Below are 24,353 nucleotides of genomic sequence, written 5' to 3' on the forward strand. Positions count from 1 at the left end.
GACACAATGTTAGGGCGGGTTACTGCTACAGTCCGACCTTCGGCTTCCAAGCTCGCTCCGTCACATGCATCAAACTTGAGGGCAGTGCGGAGTAACAGCTCGGCCCAGCTCTTGAGAAGGTCTTCTCAGCGGTCCTGCTTCTCGTCCCTCTCTCAAAAGCCACACAGCCACCCATCGAACCTCTGCCGAGCTTCCCCAAGCTCCTATCGAGCATTCAGCAGCAGCGCAAGGATGGCTGCATCTACGAGAACCGAGACCGATGCCTTTGGGCCTATTGAGGTCGAGTCGGACAAATACTGGGGCGCGCAGACGCAGAGATCGCTAGGAAACTTTAAGATCAATCAGCCCCAAGATCGGATGCCCGAGGGGATTGTGCGCGCCTTTGGAATATTGAAGGGCGCCGCCGCAGAGGTTAATATGCGATATGGGCTCGGTATGTGGACAGCAGTCTCGTGGAAGTATGGTTGCGCTAATCAGATCAAACAGACCCAAAGATCGGAGAGGCTATCAAGCAGGCGGCTGCTGAGGTCGCTTCGCTGAAGTTGATTGATCACTTCCCTCTGGTCGTCTGGCAAACCGGCTCCGGCACCCAGTCCAACATGAACGCCAACGAGGTCATTTCCAACCGAGCGATTGAGATTCTGGGCGGCCAAATGGGCAGCAAGAAACCGGTCCACCCTAACGACCATGTCAACATGTCTGCCAGCTCCAACGACTCGTTCCCGACCGTCATGCACATTGCTGCGGTTCTCGATTTCGAGGAGCGGCTGATCCCGGCTCTGACCAACCTGAGAAACGCTCTGCAAAAGAAAGTCGACGAGTTCAACCACATCATCAAGATTGGCCGCACTCACTTGCAAGATGCGACCCCGTTGACGCTGGGCCAAGAATTCAGCGGATACGTCGCACAGCTCGATCGCAACCTCGAGCGGATCCAAGCTACGCTGCCACATCTGCGCCAATTGGCCCAAGGTGGCACTGCAGTGGGCACCGGGCTGAACACGTACAAGGGCTTTGCTGAGGGCATTGCGGAAGAGGTTTCCAAGCTGGCTGGCACCAAGTTTGTGACGGCTCCCAACAAGTTCGAGGTGTTGGCCGCCCATGACAGCATTGTGGAAGCCTCCGGAGCCTTGAACACCCTGGCCTGCAGTCTGTTCAAGATTGCCCAGGACATCAGATATTTGGGGTCTGGCCCACGTTGCGGTCTGGGCGAATTGATCCTCCCTGAAAATGAGCCAGGGAGCAGTATCATGCCGGGCAAAGTCAACCCCACGCAATGTGAGGCTCTTACCATGGTCGCAGCCCAGGTCATGGGTAACCACACAGCCGCCACTATTGGAGGCATGAATGGGCAATTTGAGCTCAATGTCTTTAAACCTCTGTTGATCCGAAACCTGCTTCACAGCAGCAGGATCCTATCCGACGCAATGAACAGCTTCGTCGAGCACTTGGTGGATGGATTGAAGGCGGATGAGAAGAGGATCAGCACTCTGTTGCACGAGAGGTGAGTTGCACCAACTCCATTTTTTGACCACGGCCTCCCCCGTTGTTCGATTCGATTCAAGAAGAAGAATACGGCTAACTTTGGTACTCTCTAGTTTGATGCTTGTCACGTGTCTGAACCCGATCATTGGCTACGACATGGCTTCCAAAGTGGCAAAGAACGCCCACAAGAAGGGTCTTACCCTCAAGCAGTCGGCTCTGGAGCTGAACGCTCTGTCAGAAGAGGAGTTTGACAAATACGTCCGACCGGAACTCATGTTGGCACCAAAGGAGTACAAGAAATAGATGGGTATATATACCACTGTACTGGAACTGTCTTGAGAAGTGGTTTTTGGCTTCCCATGGATCAGAGCATGTTGGGGGAGCGGTCACTTGAACATCATGGCGACCGGCTTATTCAGATGCCAGAAGACACGCTGAAGAACCTTTAGCTGTGGTCTGCTGCCCTCGATAATCATAGCTGAGAAAGACAAAGCCTTGTGGAGCCATAATCGCGACGACCCCCTACCTACCATATGTGGCAATTCAGACACTCTCAAAACGGGTATATATTATTGATATTCTCAGGCTCGTGCTGTACTCAAGTTACTCATACCTTAGCGTGCTTCCTGAGGCTACGCATCAGTAACTTGTTTCGGCGCCATTCTTTCTTCTTCTCTCGTGTGCCACTCTCATCTCTGGATATAGGTAGGTAAGTAGTATCGATATTGAGGAGATGAGATCAGATGCGATGCCCAGATAAGCTCGTTCCCTCTGAGTTTTTTTCTTTTTCAACCTTGGGTTGGAAGATGGAGATTCTGACACCCAGGGGAGATGTACTGTAATACTACAGTACTACAGTGACGTGAAACCGCAATTTTTGACCGCTGCTCCTTTCAAGTTTTGCATCTTACTAGTACAACTAGGTAAGGTAGGTATTTGTCCCCGTCTTCTCCGTTGACCGAAAGAACCGAGGACCAGAATCAGAATCAGAACCGAGAAGCGCAAGCGCTCGGAAGTGACAACAGACATCCTCGGCCTCATCCTCACCCTTATCGTCATCTTGTGCGAATCGATGGATGGATTGGCAGTGATTCAGCAGTTGGACCGCCCTCGAGACCAAACTGAACCACTACAGCTCGGGGCAATCGTGACCGGTGGAAGTGCTGTGACTGCCGACTGTGACTCTGACTGCCAATTACTATTACAACGATAACTGTTCCAGTTACCATACTAGTAAACTGCATGTTTCTCTAGAGGCAGACAGGGACAGGAGAGACAAGTTACCTGGTACACTGCAGTAGTTACAACTTTGAACTTGGACGACAGCTGCCAGGTGCCAGGTGCCATGGCACTGCACTGCAGTAAACGGGATATCAATCCACCGAGGATACCGGCCGGCAACACTGCATGCGAATCCCATCCCCTTTTATCATCATCATCATCATACATCGACCAGATACTAGGAAACATTATGGCTTGATCTCATGTGCAATTGACTTTGGCATCGGGAATCCCGCATTTACATCGGCATTCAGGTCGAGGTACGGGCACACGTCACAAAATTGTACAACTGTAATAATTAAGTTAGGTGGCCTCGGCTGGGTACCTTAACCTACCTAGGTACCATCGGGAATCCCGCATTCAATGGCAGACGACTTACCCGGATGCCAACTACCTACCTAGGTAGCAGGTAGTTATTTGTTTCTTTAATTAACGATGTCAATAATATATCAAACACGGGACAAAGATACCTTAATTCCATCCAACAGACATGCCCCCGGCGCCCTTTCCCCCCACCCCCCACGAGCCCCTCTGGGGGATTCGTAATGCTATCCCCAGTCCTACTGCATACCTATCGTTCCATCCTATCAGTCAACTTGAAGAAATTACTTGGCACCACCTCGCCTACCCGTGTCTAGCCGTCGGTACTTGCTAGGTAGGTATTATCTTGTGACACCTTCTCAGTACTAGTACTGCAGTCCATTATGCAGTAGCCCTATGCCAGTGGTTGGTACTTGTGGTCGGAACCATCAGCCACCCTCCAGCCACAACGTGAAGTACCAGGTGGCTAGCCACATGTCGATGTAGGCTGTTCAAAGTTCTACTACCACGATGTACAGTGGTAGTATCCTATCCTATCTCCCCATGCATCGATTCGTGGGGCGGGCGGAGGGGGCTTAAGCTACTAGCACTAGCAGCCCTACTTGCACTGACCCCGGGTTCCCCATTGGATGGTCAACTCATCCGTTCCGTACCCCGGGCTCACTACCTTAAGTTAGTGCTGGCACTTCGACCACCACCACTGCCCCGTCTAGATAGATACTCCTCCAGCCACTCGGCTGCACTGCACTGGCATGTACTACTACTACCTACCTAGGTAGGTACTACTACTAGTAGCTAACCGTTTGCACTGTTCCTTAGTACCGACTCCATGCATCATCAACCATTGCACTGGTACCATCACCTGATACTACCAGGTAGTAGTACTCCCTACATACTACTACCTTACCGCACCGCACCACCGCAGATCTAGATCTCCCCAATACGAGACTCGTTCGCCAAACTTGAAGAATCTATCATGTCAGCACAAGGTAGACTGCAATAAGGCACCCCTAACCAAATTAGTGGCCAGTGAGAAATTCTTGTGCTCCCCTCCCCCCACACGTGGCTTGCATGCAGCATCAGATTCACTTTTACATGTCATCATACATACCTCATATAACCTTAAGGTAGCTAGTTGGGTGTTATTTTCAATCCCTACTTGTTGCGGGCGCGTGTTGCGGCGTCATCGTACCGTCCAATGCGAAAACCACTGACGGCACAAGAAAAAAAAAATTCCGCCAAGTTGATTTTGACTTTTTGCCATCCCCCTCGATGTGCAAGCTCTGGGTGAACTCGACCCGAGCCTCGGACAATGGACCCCCAAAGAGCACAGCCCAGCCAACCCTCACTCTGTCTGAATTACCTCCCTGAGAGGGGGACCCCCCGCGATGCTAAATGCATCATGATTCCATTGCCAGTGTCGCACGTCCATTTTTGACTTCCAAAGTGAAATGCTAAAATCAGTTTGCGTTTAAAAAAAACACATCAATATCGGTGCCCGCGGCCACCGAGTTGCAATGGAGACATGTACTTGTGGTAAGCAGGCACAACATTCCCTGTTGGTGAAGAGAAAGCTTTTGTTTGACTTTCCTAGGTGCGCTGAGATCACCTTGGCCGGTCTGCATCCTGGCAGAACAAAAGGGTTAAAATGCCAAAATGATGTGTCCATGATCAGATCCAGCGGCGGCCGCGGTGACCGAGGCCCTCTGCCAGCGACAAACCTTCCTGTTGTCCTGGAGTTATATGCTTTTAGCTCACCTCTCGAGAAAGGGTCTTCGTGCTGCAAAATCCCGGGGTAAGGCGATGGGCATGCCAACCATGTCAAAGCCGAAGCGTGTCATGTCTGTCGTGGCGGAAGGCAGTGGTACCCGTGGATGTTCTGACGGGACATGCGCCCTGTCGACCCTCAATCAGCAGAAAACAGAAAGCGGCCGCCGTCAGGAGTCTGCAGCCGGTGGATCAACTGCCCACATGAGTGTCAGGTGGACGACGATCTGACCAGATTATAATAATGAAGGCTATTCGAGCGCACGGGTAAAAAGGGCGGGAAGAAGGGGCACCGAGACACATCACGGACCGTCCGCATTGCTCGCTACCGAGTCAGTCAGGTCATGTCGGGCCAGGCCTTGTCATCTTCCGCATGATCGTCAGTCTCGCCTTCCCATCTATCCGTGACCTAGCACTATCTGATGCCTGGGAAAAGCACACGATTTTTGGACGGAACGTCCTATTCCCAAGCAATCAGATCGCCTGAACAGGACGCAACCTGGACGCAAGCGTTCGTCCTGAAGCAAAACAGCCAGGACAAGGTCCATCCGGTAACTGGTAGTGCAGTCGTTCTGGAACAAGCAGGCCATATGATATGGCCGTCATTACCTTTCGTCCAGGAGCGAAAATGTATGGCTCATGGTCATTTGTCGGGAAATGCTGTCCGTGGCGGCCGTGGCACCTTTGCCGCCATCCAAGGACAACGTCAAAAATGTTGACATCAAAGATCTTGGTCTTTCAGACGCGCAGAGCCCGGACGATATGGCCTCCCCTCCCAACAGGATCGGTACAACCGGAAAGTTTCCAATTCGAAGGACAGGACACGGGGAGCGGCTGAGTAGACCGCATTGTGGGAGGAAAAGCAAAAGCAAGCAGGGTGTGCGGACCAACGATGCCTGTGTTGACGCATACAACGTGCTTTGGGCTTCGCCCAGACCTGCGCTTGACTTATGTGGCAAATGCCCATTCGAACGGATCAAGTGTCCTGGGTTCGTCAATGATGCCGGCGGGAGATTAGCAACCGTTTAGTCGGAAAGTTTACTTCCCATCGACATACCTTAGCCAACTTCGGCTTTCCTTCGAGACCACTTCCCTTGTTGCTAGAGACGCGTGTTGTTTTTTGGTGGTGGCTAAATGTTGAAAACCTCATCTTGGCCGACATATGTCTGAAACATGCGGAAGTTAGATGTCCATATGTCCCCGAAGCAGTGTGGTCGAGTCGATCTTGCAAAACACACCGACAGTCAAGTGGTACAGACGGTGGATCGCGTGGGCGGATGACCGAGGCTAGGCTGAACCTTATCCTCGGACTCGACGCCTCGTGGGACGGATGTCCCGGGACAATGGAATGTGATAGCGACCCAGACGAAAACTGATCGACTTGCCATTTCGAGATTGCGGTCCTGCCTGCTACTTTTGCACGGTTGACACCATTGTCAATTGTTGGCGTTTGAATCGTCGGCACTGCCCGTAGCAGAATCGGTGCCCACCCTGTCGGATTCAGGGCCATCACTCTTATCTTGATTGATCGTCACCTGATGCAAGCCGTTGAAACAACATGACAGATGACACTGAGGGCTGTTCGGCCTACTGTATACACTGTACTGCTTGCCAAACATCGAGAGAGATGATAGTCCAAGCCGGGGCATACAGGTCCTTCGACAGTTTGACCGGATTGCTGCGGATACTGGTGATATCTGCCCAGCAGTACAGAGAAGTTCCACGTTGATTCGTCCAGAGGACAGTGTGCCAAAGGCCAGCCCGGAGAGCCTGCTGCTGAGTCCACTACTGTGTGCCCAAAGATGCAGGACTGGGATGGAAACATCACATGCATGCTGCAGTAGCATTGTCGTCCACGATTTGCTGGATGCCAATTCCCATCCCTGTGGTTGTCCTCGGCAGTAATGTATACTCCTCGACCATTGACAAAAGCGGTTACGGGAAGCTCTTCTTGGACAAGGCTGAGGGTTTATGGGTGATCGAGAGGCCTCTTGTTTTTTTTGTTTTTCGCTTTTCGCTGTGTGCTTGGCCCGCATCGCTTAAGAGCCGGGAGTACATTTACGATGCAACGTGATTTGCGCTCCTATTGTAATCCGCTGGTGGCGCAGTAAACTTTTGAACACGTTTGTCAAAGGACTAAGGCGTTCAGCTGGACAGATGGAGATCATTCTTGTGTGGCCGGATCATGGCGCAAGGAGTGGCGTCCCTTCCACCAGTCTTATCGCAAGGAAGAATCATCGAGACGCCTGACAGCCCAGTAGTTGACAGCAGTCCGTCTAGTCGCTTGCCGTAACTTGCTCGGACGAGAGGGAAGATGTAAAGCTCTGCCCACAGCTTCGTCGTCAAGAACTTACTATGTAACCTTAAAGTGTAAGCAACCCAAAAATCGGGAGAGGAAATAACTCAAACGTCAGTGATTCGGCGGGACATGAAATCCTGACTCTGCAAAGCTGGTAGTTGGCCTGCACGAGGTCAAGGAAAAGCCTTTTCCTGCGGTGTAGGCTGAAGACTGAAGGTTTGAACAGCGTGTGTCGTGGCCGCTTCACGTATATTTTAACTTTTTTCGGGATTTCTTCAGGGGACGTCGGTCCACTGCCGAAGAGTGAGGAAGTCCTGGGGCTCCCTGTCCAAGGCCCGTTGTATCCGCTGCCAGGGATATATAATTTACTAAAAGAATAAGTCCCCTGTCCTTCACTGTGGTTGGCCTGCAGTCAGGATTCTTTTTTGGAACTTCGGAGCGAGGCGAGAAGCCCCTCATGAATCACGGGCACCACCACCATTGACCCGGGCGCTCCGAAGCATCTCGGCCCTACTGCGCTGACGTTTTCTATTTTGATTGACCCGACCGAATGCATACCCTTCTCGTCACGACGGTGAATATAGGTAAATCTCGACCACTCTCTTACATACCAAGCCCCTATCCTGCTGAGTGTCTTGAGCTTGACTTCTGTATCGGCACTTTCGTTTTTGGATGGCTTTGCGGACAAACGAGAGCTCGGCAGGTACCGGCGGTAGGGGAGGAGAAGGAAAGTCAGCAACGTAGGTTTTCAAGCAGAGTTGACGGGGCTACATCGTGGTAAAGTCGCAGCATGATTGACGTATTGGTCGTCGCCATGGGCATGATCTCCTGTCCCCAACCGGCGTGTTTCACTCCGAGATAGCTTGGTCAGGGTGCGAAGCGCGGTATAGCTTTCAACCGGCGGTAGCCTTGTCTTGAATGCTACGCTGTAGGGCAGAGAATATGACACCGGGGTTCGTGGTTTCGTGGTCCATGTAGCCCAGCTTGCCCAGACATGCGGGACGACCTTGCAGACTGCATCAGACCTAGAATGGCTGGAGCACAGGACAGCGAAAGAACCTCGCTGTGCCAGTAGTATAACATGGATCGCCTCGAGGCCGAAAATGACGCGTTTGGTCTGCCGAGGCGGACTGTACAGGTCCGACATCGAGAGTATGGCCAGAGCCATGCTGTTTACTTCTAGGATGTTCTTGTTGGGCCATGCAAGACTGTTACACACATGCGCTTGAGACAGTCCGAAACGGTGGGATTGCGGATCAAGGACATGATTCAGAAGCATTATGGCGCCGACAGAGTCAATTGAAGATAAGGAGAAAGCCCGGAAGAGCAGTCAACATGGCCTGGCAGACTTGAACAAGGGGATCGAGCTCGACAGACTCGGACAGCGGGTAAGGAGTAGCGAAATGCATCATTGCAATGGCATACTTCCAGGTAGGGAGGCATGGACGAACGAGACTTCCCGAGACAACGCAGGGACTGAGGCGTGCCTAAGGTCCCTACTTTGGATATACTCGACGTTGTAGGTAGGGCAAACTGTTTCTTTACGATAATGCAGACCGTACTGCCTCCCGAGGTCACTAGCAACTGGCAAAGCCACGCAAAGTGGTCCCCAATGCTACAAATGAAGCTACAGCCCCGACCGATCACAAGTGATGAGAGATGACGAATATGGAATTGGATGCGTTGGGTCGTGGAATTGGCGGGCAGTGATCGAAATCGTGGGGCGGTGAGCAGAAGTGTAAACGTTCGAGGGCGTGGGCCTGATAACTGGGACAGTGCTCTACAATGTACATAGGTGTCGGAAGGCTCTGTATACTTTATGTACTTGTACTTGTACATCTGTTGGAAAATCGTGGGGGCGACTTGGGGGCCGAGGGCCGAGGGCGCCTAAGAGCCCGTGGTCGGGACGATACTCACTGCAGCTCCCTATCACCCCGGCCTAATTCAAGCCTGACCGTGCCCATAATGGCGCCGGGCTTTTAAAGTTTAGGTACAGTTATGCAGACAGTAAGCCACAGCAGCACCCGCCTACTGTGGCAGCACTACACGCCTTACAGCCGACGCCCAGGCTCGGCGCCCACGGGCCCGCAACGACACCACCCTAACAAAAGGCCTGCAAATAGTGGTCGGAGCACAGGGCACAGGCTGGGCACTGACACTGGCAGGCTGGCGTGTCCTTTGGCGAGGACGCAGGCCGGGGCACTGCAGAACGTCTGCGACCTGCAGTGGCAGCTGCGAGGTAGCAAAGTATATTTGCTGCTAGCTTGTCGCTGGCCTGCAGATGAAGAAATCATAAATTCACATGCTGGTCTAGCCCCAAAGCTTGAGTGCGCACACCCGCAGCAGACCCTCCACACCCTCGTCAACCCTCGTCGCCTGCCAGTGTCTTTCTCATTCCGTTTCGGATTCATCATCCACCCACTCCAGGCCACAGAGCACTGTTCCTATCGTCCATGATTTGGCCGTCGTGCTCAATCCGCTCAGTCCAGCAGTCACTGAATCAGATCCTGCTGCGCGGTCTACTTCCCAGAATGTGGTCCCCGACGTGTCGCAGACTGCATGTGTCTGCGAAGTGGCAACTTGTCTACCCCGGGTTCCTTGGGTTCCTGGAATCTATATCAACTCGAACCAAACCCACTTGGACAACTCGGATGGCCTCCCAATGCAAGAAGCCTCAATGCTGACCAGCAGACCCTCCTTACATTCTGAGGTCATCCCTACATCTCCCCAAACAACATAGCGGCACATCAGAATGCCAGCCTTATCAACCCACCACGCCGCCGACTCTAGCAAGAAGTCTGGTCGGACGCGAGAGCGGAAACCACGGGGACGCGGTCTGCGCACTCGGACCGGTTGTATGACCTGTCGGAAACGCCATCTGAAGTGCAATGAAGAGAAGCCCATCTGCGGCCCCTGTGCACGAAGCAACCATACCTGTGTCTACGCCGATCCCACCCCGATCCAATCCTCCTCCAAATCAACATCCAACTCGGCACCGTCCTCGGTGGAGCAGCAGGATCGAAACCGCTCAAGAACCGCGTCCATCGACCGTCAAGACACCCCCAGGCTGCTGGAACGTATCTCCAGTGGTTCTGTCCAGGATAACCATTCTCATGCCAATTCTGGTTTCCCGGGCTGGGATGACCAAAACTCCATCTCTCAGCATGACTCGCCCCGGTCCGGGGCCGGCCCTGTCTCGACAGCTGGCGATATTTCGCCCAGCGCAACCCATCTGCGTTCCCTGATGCAGCCGTGTGTCTCTTCGCAAACGGCATATGCTGTTTCAAGCCCGGAGGCAGGTGCCATGGCCGAGGCTGCGATTGAGAAATGGTTCGGGTTGTTGGCGGGCGATGCAGACTTTGAGGACGAACCGTCCTTTCTCGGCTCCCTTGGCCGTCTCCATGGCCAGAATGGCAAGCAGGTTCTCCCAAACTACGAGATGTCGAGCGGCGTTCGTCCTTTCAATGGCTCTCTCAACTCCAGCATGTCTGGCTTGCGGCTGGAAACAGCACGGACTGCTTCCCATCAGATCCCCTATAGTCACCCGGTGCCACCAGACTCGCACCTATGGCAGTCGACAGCGGCATTGACTCTTAAGCCTCATGAGATTGCCATCTTCAACCACTTTGTCACTCGAGTCAGCCTTTGGGTACGTTGTCCAGTTTGCGAATTATTGGTTTGCACGTTTGTCCCAATTTCTAGGTACTGACTGTTATTTCTATAGATTGACCTGTTTGACCCCATTCGGCATTTTTCTACCTATGTTCCGCATCTGGCGGTAAGTCATGTCTTCCTGGATTCCCTGCAGGGGAACTCCCATCAGTCGGGTCCCAGCTAACGAGATTCGTCAATCAGATGCACAACGTCGGCTTAATGAACGCCATCCTTGCATTGTCAGTGAGGCATATGTCACTCAACGCAGCAAACGAAGCCGGAGCTGTTCACGACAGAAATGATTCCCTACCCTACTACTACGAAACTCTACATTATGTTCAAAAAGCGATGCATTACGATTCTTACAACACAAGTGCCGAATTGCTTGCCACTTGTTTGATTATTTCTGCCTATGAGATGCTGGATGGATCTCGAAAAGACTGGGAGCGGCACTTGCACGGCGTCTTCTGGATCCAACGGTCACAGTCGGTCGACGGTGACTCGTTTGGCCTCAAACAAGCCGTGTGGTGGGCTTGGCTTTGCCAGGATGTCTGGGCTGCATTCAGAGAGAAACGGAAGCCTTTCAATTCCTCGACCCCTGCGAGGGATTATGGAGACATGAATTCCTACGACATCGCAGCCAGATCGGTCTATGTAATGGCGCAAGTTGTGGCCTACTGCTCTCAAGAAGAGATCGCTCGCGGGGAAGTCGACATTAGGCCTCGAATCGATAGGGGTGAAAGTCTTGCACAGATGCTTGATGACTGGCAGCGGCATCTGCCCATCGAGTTTAACCCTCTGCCTTTGGAAAGTGATGGATCCGCTGTCTTTACGCCAATATGGGTGCATCCCCCTGTGCTTGGTAAGTCAATTCGAAAGGTACATTTCTAACGCTAATCAGCCTGCAGCGGTCTCCATTCAAGTGCACTGCGCATCTAGGATACTACTACTTTTGCACCGCCCTTTTGTCAGAGGCCTAGAAGACCTCGTACGGCAACAAAAGGAGATTGCGACATATGTGGAGACTATTTGCGGGCTTGCTGCAACCACAGCTTCCGACTACGCATCCAGTATCATGACATCTCAGTGTCTGTTTATAGGTAGGGTGCTCCTCCTTGTCTAGTCTAGCACCGGCTAACGCAGGGTACAGCTGGTTTATGTATCAGAGATCCGCGGCAACGGACAGCTCTCATAGAACTTCTCGACGCGTGTCGACGTTCTAGCAGTTGGCCGATCCAGTCTCTATCTGCCGAGCTTCAAATGATATGGAACGGATTGCACAAGAACCCACTGCCTTGATTAGAGCGCACTACATGACACGTGTCATGTACTCCACTGCTAGTCATGGAATCTGTAATCTTTGGGTTAACAGCGAGCACGCATGTGGGTGAGTTGCAGTTGTATTCCGGCTGTTGGGCAGAGCTGTTGAACTCTGCCCTCCACAACTGCCACTTCTCAACTACGACCCATCGGCTGCCTCAGGTCTGGCGACGGCAAAAGACAAACAGGCTGGTCGACGAAAGGAGACTCTCGGGTCTTGCAACACTCCTAACCATAAACTTTCCCTACTGGGCGGCAATCTGCCCTCAGAGAATGGTGAAATTCACGCGGCACCCGCTGTTGTCGGCCTGCCTCACGACATTGTTGGTATCGACACCAATGCGCAACGATTGACGACGGACATGCAGAATGAACAGAATCGGGGAGGAACAGCGAGACCTTGCGAGGGATCCAGCTGCCCATGTTACCTTTGTGAATCCCAGTATACGAGAGGGACACTCTTTGTAATTGTGTCGACAGGTTGACGTGTTTTGATGTCCTCAACCCCAGCTATACTGGCCGGCCATATGCGTGGATGCTTCGGGCCACACCGCAATCTATACCTGCTTCGCCAATTGTATCACAGCCAGTCTCTGGCTTGGGATGGTCATAATTGGAAATCCGTCCTTAAACATTGGCGCTGTGAACTTCCTGTTGGGTCCCGGGCAGAAAGGTCGACTCGGCAGGGTGACTGAACGAGCTTTCCTTCTTTCGACCTGCCGTGTTGAACAATGGTCTCATGGGATAAGCAGCCTGACGCGCAGTGGGGTGTCCTGCCAGTGGTGGACATCTGAAACCGAAGCCGACACATCAAGCATATTGACGAATGCTCTCTAAGCATAAGCATTGGCCTTCCCACTTGAGTGTTTTTGTGTACCTGCAGAAATTCAGTATCTTCTGCTGAATCCTGATGCCAGCATTAGAGCGTCCCCTCTTGAGAGCCGCCTCCTCTTCTCCCAACTTTGGTGTGGGTCTGGTCAGATCATCGTCCTTGAGGGTTCGAGGTAAGGGGCTTCTGCAACCGCCTAAGGGACGTATGGAGTCGCCAAAGGTCTGCAATCGTTCTGGATACAGAGTACCTGAAGACTCAGCAAGACCCAGTCACTGAGGGATTGGTGATCCCAAGACCATGTGGATCAAGGAGGGAGTGGGTATGAAGGCGTATCTTGTGGCTGGCGATGAGAATTCCTCCTCGGAATCGAATTGCTCTTGCTAATGGTGGCCCGGAATCACGCTCTCTCCCCCTGTGTCAGGCTTTCAGTCGATGACATGGTTCTTTGCACCAAGTGGTGAATAAATTCTTTTCCGGACCCTGCATGGACAAGCAGGCCTTTGCTCCTACGGCCCGGTATTCTTTACCGCGGTGATTACGCCAACCAAAAATAGGGCGCACTTCAAGTGTCCGTGGCAGGATATGAAAAGGGACTTTTGAAACTGCATTTTTCAGGGACAAGCCATAATATATATACTGTACCTTGGGTGTCGGATCGGCGGGGGCACAGGGACATAGGGTGGGAAATGACGGTCGACTAGGTAATAATGCGGCTGTGTCAATATCCCCCCTTCCTAACCGGGGCACCGAGACGAGCGCATGGAGAAGTCTTTGTTAATCCACGTGCAATACTGGAGACAGCGACACTTTGGCCGCTGGATGTTTTCGCCGGTGGTCGACCATTCAACCAAGATTGTCACTGGACGCCCGGTCGCAGGAGCAGAAGAAGTTGCGGCCGTACCGCCGTACGGCACAGGAGAATAGATCCGTACGTTCCGGTTGGCGGATAGCTCTGAGAGAAAGGCTGTAAAGATGCAGAGTGCACGCCATGATTTGACAGCCGGAGAATATTTCCTCGATCTTGGCGGTCACCTTGGACCCTCTCGGATCTCAGACCGTAGGAGTGTCTCGAACCGCGGTCAAGGTGGACCGGAATTCTGAATGTCTACTACTCTTACGACCCGGCCATTGGCGGCCGGCTGCGCATCACAGCGAGGCGAGGTGTAACTGGCATCAAATTAATCATCTGACATGCGCTATGGTTGAGAAATGCAATCATCTGTCCTGACAAGATCCGTTCGAGCCGGTAGGCGTAAAGCTGCCGTATCGGGCAAATGAGAGGACGGCAGCAGGTCTCGAGTTGCGTCGAGGCCACCGCCCTTCGACGGACAAAAGGGAATATTATGACCCCTCGTCAACTTACAATTCAGTCATTGTCAACATCTCCAAGGTATGTGACTGCCTCGTGCATACGATGCTGAGGATGTACGGACGAGTTACTTCGTGCTTCTGGAAGCCCCGTCACGGCAAGGCTGAAGTCAACTCACGTGGTCTCAGCCTTGTCTCGCGTCAGAAGGTCCGGAGAAACATTGTGCCGCCAACAAAAGCCCATACCCGTTGCAGCCTAGCGTCTCGAAAGGCAAGCTGCCCTCAACTGAATCTCGCACTTGCCGTAGTATACTAGTAGCGCCGCTGGCCACCACTGGCACTGAGGATACCTTATATTACCCACCACGGCACCTAAACACTCAGCATGCTAGCAGTTAGGGTTAAGGTAGGTATTATTGTCTATGGTGCTCCAGTACTAGGAGGCATTGTTATGTTGCATTGTCGCAGCCTCGGTGGATGAATACCACGAACAGCCCACCATCTTCATGTTCAACGACTGCATTGCCGGTAATAATATCGCGGACTCAGTAACAGCAGTTCGTCGGTAGTACCACTGGCACTGGCATTGGCAGCCTTGACCGAGTGCGACCGAAGCCAGCACCACACCACACAACTCACCTTGAAGGCGGCGGTCCGACCTCTTTTTATTATGAGCTGCAGTGCGCTGAACCGAGCTGACCCCTCGAACCACCCGCTGCAGTGCCACTACTGAGTGCAGTGCAGGGCATCGATCCCTTCACGTTCCGCCCTCTCGATTCCAGTTCCTCCGAGTTCATCCTCCTCCATCTCGACCTGCTGCTCCTCCACGGAGGCCTCCACACTTTCTCCTCCTCCTCTTTTCCAGCCTTCTCGCTCGTAATTCTGTCTTCCCCTCAAAACGCCCGCCCACTGCCACCCCTCATCTCCACACTGCGTTGCGCGCGACTCGCGAGGCTTGTCAAACACTGCTGCCATAGCCTCTGGTGTCCGTTGCCTCCAAGCCATGGACGACCAGCAATCGCCGGATGCTGGTGGGAGAATCAAGAGGAGGCAGTCTGGCAGTAAGACCAAGACACTTCCTTGCCCGCACTGCCAGCGACTCTTCGCCCGGCTGGTAAGTTGGACCGTTCTATCGCATCTTCGCGTCCCTCCAACTGCCTCGGCCACACGACTGACTCGAACTGTGCCAACAGGAACACCTCCAAAGGCACATTCGTACCCACACGAAAGAAAAACCCTTCGTCTGCGAGATCTGTACCAAGTCCTTCGCCCGGAGCGACCTTCTTGTGCGTCACGAGCGGCTCGTCCATCCCGGCGAGGAAGAACAGCATACCACGAGGAAATCCCACAAACATCACATCCAAAACCACAATGCTACGAAATCCCAGCAGGCGCAGCAGGCGGCGTCCGCTGCATCCGACGCGATGGACATGGCGCCGCCGCCAAATCAGCCGATGCTATCGCCGGATACTGTCCAGGAAGGAAGAGGGATGATGGACATGCTCGATCCCCAACTCATGCAACCGTCCAACGGCATCAACACGGTTGAGGGAATGCCTTCGCATCAGGCATCAGCGATGGGCGCGCCGCCGCTCGATCCCTCATGGGGCTATGATCTCAATTTGTTGTCGCATGCCGCCAGCCACGTCGCGTCAAGTGGGCAAGATCACTACATGTCAGGAATGCCACAGGTGACGCAGGAACAGCTCAGTGAGCCCTTGCAGTCGATTATGCCAGCTACCGTGTCGGAGGGACAGTATCAACCTCGCATGCTCGCCGAAGGCTACGGCCAGCAGCCGTCTTTGTTCGAACCACCGGACCTGGGTGATCCAATGCAAGATTTCACCGTATTCCTGGACTCGGTTGGTCTCTCGTCGGAATGGTATGCCAACATGTTTGGCAATGACCATGTGGACAATTATCACTCTCCAGAGTTGAGAAGTGATCACCTCAACATCTCACGACCGCATCTGAACGGTGAGCATACCCTCGACAGCAAGCTTGGTATTCCGCAAGAAGAAACAAGCACATTCTCCCGGTTCGGATCAAGATTGCCATCTCTGCAACCCGAGCCTAGAGAGCCTGACTTCCATCGGGCAGAAGCGCGAACCACAATCGAAGATGCGGAAGCCATCAAAGTCAGGACCACCTGGGACGTGTCTGATACCGACCGGTCGATATTTGTCGCGAAACTGGCCGCGTTCGACAGTGTAATGCCCAAAGGATTTATTCCTCCATCGAGACATTCGCTGTCTCGGTATCTGGCCGGTTACGTCAACGGCTTTCATGAACACCTTCCGTTTATCCATGTCCCTACTCTACAAGTCGCAGGAAGTGGTCCAGAACTCATCCTGGCTTTGGCAGCCGTCGGCGCACAATACCGCTTTGAGAACAGCCGTGGGATAGAACTCTTTTACGCGGCCAAGGCGGTGGTCATGGAACAGATACGACGGCGTGACGAATTGGCAGCTCCCCAATCGTGGAATAGACCTCGGGCCGGGTCTATGGCTCAGTCCCCTAGTGGTGGATTCGCAGGTCAAAGCCACTCGAGCAGTCCATTTCAACAAGTTTCGCCCGAATCTGCAGTTGCGGCGGATAGCAAGGAGTCGATGGACTCAATACAAGCGTTGCTGCTGCTTACGGCGTTTGCCACGTGGGAGAGACATACAGAATTGCTTCGCGAAGCCCTGGCATTCCAGAGTATACTCGCCCGCCTTGTACGAGAAGCAGGGCTGACCAGTCCGGAGATTATGCAGTCTCCGGACGAGCTTATATGGGAGGACTGGATCCGGATCGAGGGGGACAAACGGACCAAATTGATCGTGTACTGCTTTTTTAACCTTCACTCCATCACCTGGAATGTGCCTCCTCTAATCCTCAACTCGGAGATCAAATTGAATTTGCCTGATCCGGCGAATGAATGGAAAGCCACTACGGCTGAGCAGTGGAGAAAACTGCACCAAGCCAACGCATCGCCGCAAATGCCGTTTCAAACCGCCTTTACCCGACTATTCAATACCAAGCAAAACCAAGCTACAGCGACGCCCATATCACCTCTCGGGAATTATATCCTCATCCATGCCATCATTCAACAGATTTTCTTCGCACGTCAACTGTCTCTCGCATGGCCCGGGGTTGCGGGAACCAGTCTACGTGGGGACGACATAGCGGTGCTGGACCGCGGTCTTAGCTCGTGGAAGGCCGGATGGAAACGTACGCCCGAGTCGAGCCTCGATCCACAAAACCCCAATGGTCCAGTGGCATTCACCTCGACTGCACTGTTGGGTCTGGCTTATATCCGGCTGCACGTGGACATGGGACCATTGCGGCACCTCGAGACGAGAGATCCGTTACAAATAGCCCGGTCGCTCTACAACACGCCGGATATCCGGCGCGACCCGCGGCTGACCCCGGCTCTTTTACACTCTGCCCACGCTTTGTCGATCCCCGTCCGGCTTGGTATTGATTTCGTGGCTCGCACACAGACCTTCTTCTGGTCGATCCAGCACTCGCTGTGCAGTCTGGAATGTGCGTTTTTGCTCAGCAAGTGGCTGGCGGTGCTGTCGCGGTTCAAGAGTGTAGGTGGTCCGCCCGTGACGGAGCACGAGCGAAAGCTGTTGCTGTGGGTGCGTAGTCTGCTGGAGGAAACAGAGACGACGGTGCCCCTACTGACGAGCGATGCCAACGACCACACGGTTCTCAACGAGAGTCGCGAGTTGCTCGACGATACACGGAAAATCAGGGCTCTGAGTGTTACCGTCGTCCGAGTCTGGAGTAAGACGTTCAAGGGCAATACCAGCTGGGCCATTGTCGATATGATCGGCACGGCGTTGGAGATGTATGCCGATATGCTGGAACAGGATATGTTTGCTCAGTAAAACCGGGTGGCAAGTAACTGATTGCAAGGCCTGGACCAAGGGATGACATAAAAAACCGTGTGCAGTGCACTATAGTGGTCTATAGAGGGAGGGCACGTTGGTCCATTGTACCTAAGGTGCCTGTGAGGGGATACCTGGAGTAGGTGTTTTATGTCTGTCATACGAGTGTGACTTGAGTGATTGACAGAGTGCCCGTGGTTAGACGCGTTCAGCGGGGCTATAATGAATTTACTTCATGCTGTGGCTGGGTCTCTGGGGGGATTTTGAGCAAATTGCCTGGTGGGTTCTGCTCTGCTTACAGTCAATGTCGACGATGTACTGCCAATGTAATCAATGTGGATGGAACGGGTGATCTGATGATGGCAGCCGAGCCTGCATTATGCATACAGTGGTACTTTGAAGAAAGGAAACGTTGGAAATTTGTTTTAGTTTGTGACTCGACGTCCTAGGCTAGGTAGTCACAGTGTGCACGTGCCAGTGAGGGACCGTACGGAGCGGAGCATCAAGGTCCAGACAGTATAATTAATCAAAGCAACGGCTCCAACAACCAGACATCACCCAGTCTCTGATTCGACTCGGACAGGCCTCCATGCACAACGACAGCATTTGCGCCAACAGGCGCCGCACCAAACCAACCTCGCGGAACAGGCTTCTCACCACCTCCATCAAGACGAAGCTCGAGTTCAGTCCATGATTTCGACTCAAGGTCAAACAACCACACATCAGCGAGCATTTTGCCCGCGCCCTGATGGCCCAGCGAAGAAGGATCTCTCTCGCCAAACATGGTGAGCAGACCAGGCTTGTTCGAGTTCGAGCCGCCACCTAGGTTCACAGGCACGAGACAACTGACGCTCCGGGGAGGCGGGCCATTGACACCATCGGGCACGAACTCGATTGACTCTTTGTCCAACCAGCGCGCCTGGCCGAGGTCAAAGACGTCGATTCGACCACCTTGCTCGGTCTTGCCGTCGAACCCGTTCATACGGTATAGTTTGCCCCCGAGATAAGCGACAGAGGTGCCTCCGCGCTCGGGGCCAGGAGCAGACGGCAATTCGCGCCATGTGCGGTTCGACACGTCAAAGGACCATAAATCATGGAGGCGGCCGGACTCGGGACATCCCGCGTGCAGGAAAATGGTGTTTTGGCTATCGTCATCGGCCGCCGTGAGGGCGTGGTAACTTCGTCCCTGGGGGTAGGGAGCGTCAGGGTCCTTGGGAGTCAAGCGAGACCAGGAGTTTTGCGTTGGGTCAAACACCCAGAATGAGCCGTGTTCTTCGATCGGGGCCATGGCGACACCGCTGCGGCCGGAGAAGATGTATATTTTGCCACGGAGCGTTGTGGCGGCATGGCCGACTCGTGGCTGGGGAGTTTCTTGGTTCTGTTGTTGGGAGGTGAAGGGGATCTTTTGAAGAGGGTGCTGGGTCTGGTTCTGGCCTGATAGTTCCGTGAGTTTAGTGCTGTGCTAATACAGGAAACACATGTGCTGCTGGTAGTTGGGACGGGTAGGTCTGAGCAAAGTACGGCAGCGTAGGTATGTATGCTGTCTGCACTTACTTGGTTTGGTGGGGATTTGATATACGCTGGAATCGACGGGTTCACGGGGTCGTAGTTCCCCTCCGAAGATGTATGCAGAGTCCCCGGCAATAGCTAGAGCTTGCGAGGACCGGCGGATAGAATCATCCTCGCACAGCTTTGTCCATCTCGCTGTCGGTGCCATGGCTGAAACTGGAGGTAGGAAGTTGAAGGTGGGTAACTTGGACAATTGAATCCCGAGGGGAAGTTCTCGAGGAACATACGCAGAGTCGAGGACACAGGTACCTTTTATGCGAGTCCTGGAGGACTATTCTCACGTTAACGATCCACATGCATATCAACCATGCTGCATCATCTTGTCGACATGATGGGGAGACCCCGTCTCTTTCCTGCCGTTGGTTCAGGCGACTGGGGTTGGAGACTGGGCCGGCCCACAATCGATACCGTAATGTTACCGGCGTAAAATTGACCAAGATGGGTTTAGTGCATGATGAGAATCTCCACATCTAAGCTGCGAGGCTGCCATGCCAGACGCTGCTTAGACCGCCATCACCCTTTGTTACCGCCAGTCATGGGCCACGGTCCAAAGCTGCTGGGTACGTCTGCATTGTCTGGTAAGGCTGGCAAGGTCCAATCTCGCCTTCCAGAGCCCGTTGGATCATACCACCAGCCTGTGACAATGAAACATGATCACACAGATAGCACGACACCGATTTCAACTGCAATTCTGATGAGGGTCGGCTCCCGCCAAACTTAAGGAAGGGGGATTTTGTCGATGAAATAGGACCCTCGCCCGGTCGTGTCGCAACCACACACCACGACGTCGAACTGGTGATTCAAGTCAAAAAGCACCGATTTCGGAGTATCTTCCGGGACAGCTGGCATTGCCAGGAGGACTCTCCGGGAGTTATGCCATTCGTCGGCAATGAGAGCGATGATTCTTTTGGCGAGATGGGTGGGCATATGGGAATTCTCATAGCCCCGCGCACCCGCTTCCATGCGAGGCCAGACAACGTCGAGGATATGGTTGAAGACCTCGGTGGAGGGGAAGGTGTAGCAAAGTTGAAGCAGCACTTCGGCAAGGCTGAAAGCATATATATCGACCAGAGCTGACTGTTGAAAATCAATGGTATTGATCACGCACAGTGCCTCGTTCATGATGTCACACCCCTTTGATGCCTCGGAACCGCTTCGCCATGGTGCTGAGCTCGAGATTTGACTGGCGCCAGTACTTTCAAAGATCAGAATGCAGAGCAGGTAGTACAAGTAGTTCATCTTGTCTCTATGGTTGACAAATCCGTGCTGACTCAAGTGTGGTGATTTGAGGATCGACACAGGCTCGCACTTTCGCGGAGTTTGTTTGGGTGCAAATGCAGACGATGATACCCTCGACCTCCACACCCCCAGTCGTTGGATTTGGACCTCGAGTAACCCGAGTAAGTGCTCGCCTCGGACAAAGCTGGAGGCGGCTTCCTGCTCTTCCAGCTGTGTCACCGGCCTATCCATCATTCTGTTCAGTAGCCGGTAGACCAGAACGCCCAGTTCTGGTGAGCTCTCGGGAACTTTTAGGACAGCAGAAGCGCCACGGAACAATAAAATGCGTCTTCTGAGTTCCATGGTCTTGAATAGAATGTCGTAGATGAGATCATCGGATGACATTCCAATGATGCATCGGCAATGTAAATGTTCATCGGCACCTGGAAAAGCCAGACTTGATCCCGACAAGCTTGGCTCTTCGCCGTCAATTAAGAGAGCGGGCGGTTTCGCAGGGCGGTGCGAGTTGCATAGACGGTACCATAGCTGCAGAGCCATGTCACCTGTGGGAGATGCCATGATCTGGACCTGACGTCGGCGAACGAAGCGGATAGTCTCCCACACTGCAAGACGGAATTTCAGGTGATCGGTCGACGCGTGATGGTAGTAAGCAAGGAGAACTTTGCCGATGAGGACCAGAGATGGATCGTGTGAATCCTCGTCGACTGCATTTTTCTGGGCAATATCATGGTACCGGCGAGCATGATGTTGGTGTAGAGGACTTGGAACAGGGCTAGTAACTGTCCCTCTACCATTGCCAGTCGGCGATCGACTCGTTAGCGATGCGTCAAGTGTTGAGAGATGAGATGCAGCCAGGCAAAGGACAGCAAATCGCAGAAACGAGTCATTGCACGTGTGGAACTCCATGGCTTGAACAGCAGGAGGTAGACTGGCGCGTACTAGACGCTCAAAATGGCCAAAGTAGAGCATGTCCGGTTGAGAGAGTGACAGGCCGCGAGCCACCGACATTGGCGAAGTCTTGATGACTTTTGGAACATGGTAGTTATCTCTCAGAACACAAGCCTTGCCACTGTCGCCATTCTCCTTACCGAAGCAGGTCGACTGCTGCGATGACGGCGGTCGGTGCTGGTTTGAGGGCAAAGAATGTCTGGGGGTGTATGAGACAAACTCGGTGGAATAGCGGCAAGTGAGCGATAGTCGCTCGCATGCTTTGCACATGGGTTTGTTCTCATCGCACTGGACGCGGTGTTAGTGATGTCTAGCATACAGCTTTGGCCTTGTCGGGGCTACCACAAACCCGTTTGCCTCGACGCCGGCATGGTTTACATCCCGTCCGATTGCGGCGGATGCGTCCCGACATCAATTCGCATTGAGACGCGGGGGCTATTGACACCGGAAGGTTCGTTTTCTTCAGATTGAGAGACTGAATATACGCCAGTCTGTTAGAGTAGCAGATTGTCGCGCAATGTTGAAGGTCAGTGACGCTGCGGATTCGGAGTCGAATAATAACTCATCGCCCGTACCTAAATTGTATTGTACCGAACAAACCCGCTATTCGAGCTGCTACAGAGCCAGGTATCTCAGCCACCAGATTATTTTTGCTGAGGTACGCTTATATCCATTTTCAACGACATCACCGCCTTAGCCTTCCTTCGGGCCTACATTGGCTTGCTACTGTACTACCACTAAATGTACACTGAATCCCAACTGGCAGAGCCCACCTCATTTCAAACACCAGCCCGATCGCGGCCTGTCGTATTATGCTGGTCAGGACCCCGAAGCCACAGCACCAACGCCAAAGACCATAGCCGGCTGCATTCCTGCCATGACCGAGCCCAGTGAGGAAGGGATGGCAGCACATGAAGCAAGACACCATTTCATGCGGTAGAGAAATTCGACGGAGACAATACTTCTCTTCCCAGAGCTGCGTTCGCGGCTACCCACGTACGCTACTCATGAAGCTTGCCAAAACAGTTGCAATCCCAACTCTTCTTGAGATCTATCATACATTGAGGGATCAGGTCCTAAGCGGCAGTGCGCAAATGGGTCCGCTACGAGGAACCAGACAAGGCTGCAATCCAATCTCCTTGTCATCCCAGGCGCCCACCTGCTCCAACGTCGGCGTCACCGTCAGACCCAGCGCAACCCAGGATAACATTGTAGCAAAGGAGTCTTGGATGCGCTTGACTTACTCTTGTGGAGCTCTGCCTCGAGATATGTCACCAGCCCTTACGGCCCTGATTTGCGTCGGAGCCTTCTCTTTGCAGAGTTAACATACGTTCGTTGCATCTGGTGCCTCCACGCTCCAACTTACATCGCGGGATCCTCGAGAGGCATCATTGAGAAGAGGAACAGCAAGATCCAACAGGGAACCCTCCGTGCCGATATGCAGTCTGCATTCAGCTTGTGTGATCTGGCATGCATCACTACATTGTCAATAAGTCTCCTTCTCTCCCGACTGTTAAGCAGACTAACTCAACTTGAATGAGATGGTTCAGACATCTTACCTTTTGCTCGCTAGGACAACACTCCTGTCATCTCCCATCTCTCATCCCTTCGCGCCAACCTCATCACCTAGGACCAACAGTCGTAAAGTGTTGGACAGGTCTCAGTTCACCAGCTTCTTGCTTGAAAACGGCCGACTGAACACAGCCACTTCAAAGCAGAGATCCAGCTTAACGCCTTGCACCACGAGAAGGTGCCTGTCCATTTGCAAAGCATGAAATGTATCACCTGGCACCACTGAGGTAGACTTCAGAACCCTATTCCGCTCCTATTCCGTTGGCCACCGGAATGAGGAACCCGATCTGAGACCTCGGAAGACCACCTGTTTGACGAGATGGCTCCTAGTAGAGTGCTATGATGATTCGGATAAAGGGAATCACCCCTTCTTCCCGATCAATGTATCTTTCAAAATGTATCACCTGGCACCACCGAGGTGGATTTCAGAACCCTATTCCGCTCCTACTCCGTTGGCCACCGGAGTGAGGAACCCGATCTGAAACCTCTGGAGACCACCTGTTTGACGAGATGGCTCCTGAAAGAGTGCTATGGTGATTCGGATGAAGGGAATGACTCCTTCTTCCAGTTCAATGTTTCCTTCCATGAGAGTATCCAAGCCACCTTGCAACCAGAGATGAGCAACTTGCAACAGCCAAAAAGAACAATCAAAACAAAAGCAAAAGCAAAAAGGCCCACAACTATCTAATCCAACCCGCTCCCCACCTTTTGAGTATGATTTTGTGAGTTTTTCTTCTTTTTTTGGTGCTTCGGATACTCTGTCGAGTACCCTCGGCGATTTTGTGTTTTCTGTGAAAAGCAAAAGCAAAAGCAAAAAGCAAAAATGGCCACAACTATCTAATCCAACCCGCTCCCCACCTTTTGAGTATGATTTTGTGAG

The 24,353-nt window shown here is 53.0% G+C and overlaps 8 protein-coding genes across 8 annotated transcripts in view; 5 read left to right on the top strand and 3 right to left on the bottom strand.

Moving 5' to 3' along the window:
* Positions 1-6: 6 nt before the first annotated feature.
* HMPREF1120_04989 (fumarate hydratase, class II) lies at positions 7-1,788 on the top strand (the record flags this gene model as incomplete). The annotated part of the gene is made up of 3 exons (XM_009159138.1): positions 7-433; positions 487-1,504; positions 1,599-1,788. The coding sequence occupies 3 exons, from the start codon at positions 7-9 to the stop codon at positions 1,786-1,788; spliced, it is 1,635 nt and encodes a 544-aa protein (XP_009157386.1).
* A 2,112-nt stretch (positions 1,789-3,900) lies between these two features.
* Positions 3,901-7,268, top strand: HMPREF1120_04990 (uncharacterized protein). Its single transcript, XM_009159139.1, has 2 exons — positions 3,901-4,623; positions 4,682-7,268. The coding sequence occupies exon 2, from the start codon at positions 5,494-5,496 to the stop codon at positions 5,881-5,883; it is 390 nt and encodes a 129-aa protein (XP_009157387.1). The 5' UTR covers positions 3,901-4,623; positions 4,682-5,493; the 3' UTR covers positions 5,884-7,268.
* Positions 7,269-9,378: 2,110 nt separating this feature from the next.
* HMPREF1120_04991 (uncharacterized protein) lies at positions 9,379-14,338 on the top strand. The gene is made up of 5 exons (XM_009159140.1): positions 9,379-10,802; positions 10,878-10,931; positions 11,009-11,669; positions 11,716-11,907; positions 11,958-14,338. The coding sequence occupies exons 1-5, from the start codon at positions 9,906-9,908 to the stop codon at positions 12,104-12,106; spliced, it is 1,953 nt and encodes a 650-aa protein (XP_009157388.1). The 5' UTR covers positions 9,379-9,905; the 3' UTR covers positions 12,107-14,338.
* A 249-nt stretch (positions 14,339-14,587) lies between these two features.
* HMPREF1120_04992 (transcription factor STE12) lies at positions 14,588-19,958 on the top strand. The gene is made up of 2 exons (XM_009159141.1): positions 14,588-15,381; positions 15,461-19,958. Exons 1-2 carry the CDS (start codon positions 15,271-15,273, stop codon positions 18,143-18,145), a joined length of 2,796 nt encoding a protein of 931 aa, XP_009157389.1. The 5' UTR covers positions 14,588-15,270; the 3' UTR covers positions 18,146-19,958.
* HMPREF1120_04993 (uncharacterized protein) lies at positions 18,672-19,862 on the bottom strand (the record flags this gene model as incomplete). The annotated part of the gene is made up of 2 exons (XM_009159142.1): positions 18,672-19,579; positions 19,700-19,862. 2 exons carry the CDS (start codon positions 19,860-19,862, stop codon positions 18,672-18,674), a joined length of 1,071 nt encoding a protein of 356 aa, XP_009157390.1.
* Positions 19,959-20,431: 473 nt separating the features above from the next.
* On the bottom strand, positions 20,432-22,313 carry HMPREF1120_04994 (uncharacterized protein; the record flags this gene model as incomplete). Its single annotated transcript, XM_009159143.1, has 2 exons — positions 20,432-22,189; positions 22,251-22,313. The coding sequence occupies 2 exons, from the start codon at positions 22,311-22,313 to the stop codon at positions 20,432-20,434; spliced, it is 1,821 nt and encodes a 606-aa protein (XP_009157391.1).
* Positions 22,314-22,345: 32 nt separating this feature from the next.
* On the top strand, positions 22,346-23,988 carry HMPREF1120_04995 (uncharacterized protein). The gene has a single exon (XM_009159144.1). The coding sequence runs from the start codon at positions 22,813-22,815 to the stop codon at positions 23,224-23,226; it is 414 nt and encodes a 137-aa protein (XP_009157392.1). The 5' UTR covers positions 22,346-22,812; the 3' UTR covers positions 23,227-23,988.
* Positions 23,989-24,176: 188 nt separating this feature from the next.
* Positions 24,177-24,353, bottom strand: part of HMPREF1120_04996 (uncharacterized protein) — a 1,923-nt gene continuing 1,746 nt past the window's right edge. Inside the window, exon 2 of the mRNA XM_009159145.1 lies at positions 24,177-24,331. The gene's annotated coding sequence lies outside the window, so the exon portion shown is untranslated. The remainder of the gene's footprint in view (positions 24,332-24,353) is intronic.

This window comes from Exophiala dermatitidis (assembly GCF_000230625.1).
Source record: "Exophiala dermatitidis NIH/UT8656 unplaced genomic scaffold supercont1.4, whole genome shotgun sequence".
Lineage (NCBI taxonomy): Eukaryota > Fungi > Ascomycota > Eurotiomycetes > Chaetothyriales > Herpotrichiellaceae > Exophiala > Exophiala dermatitidis.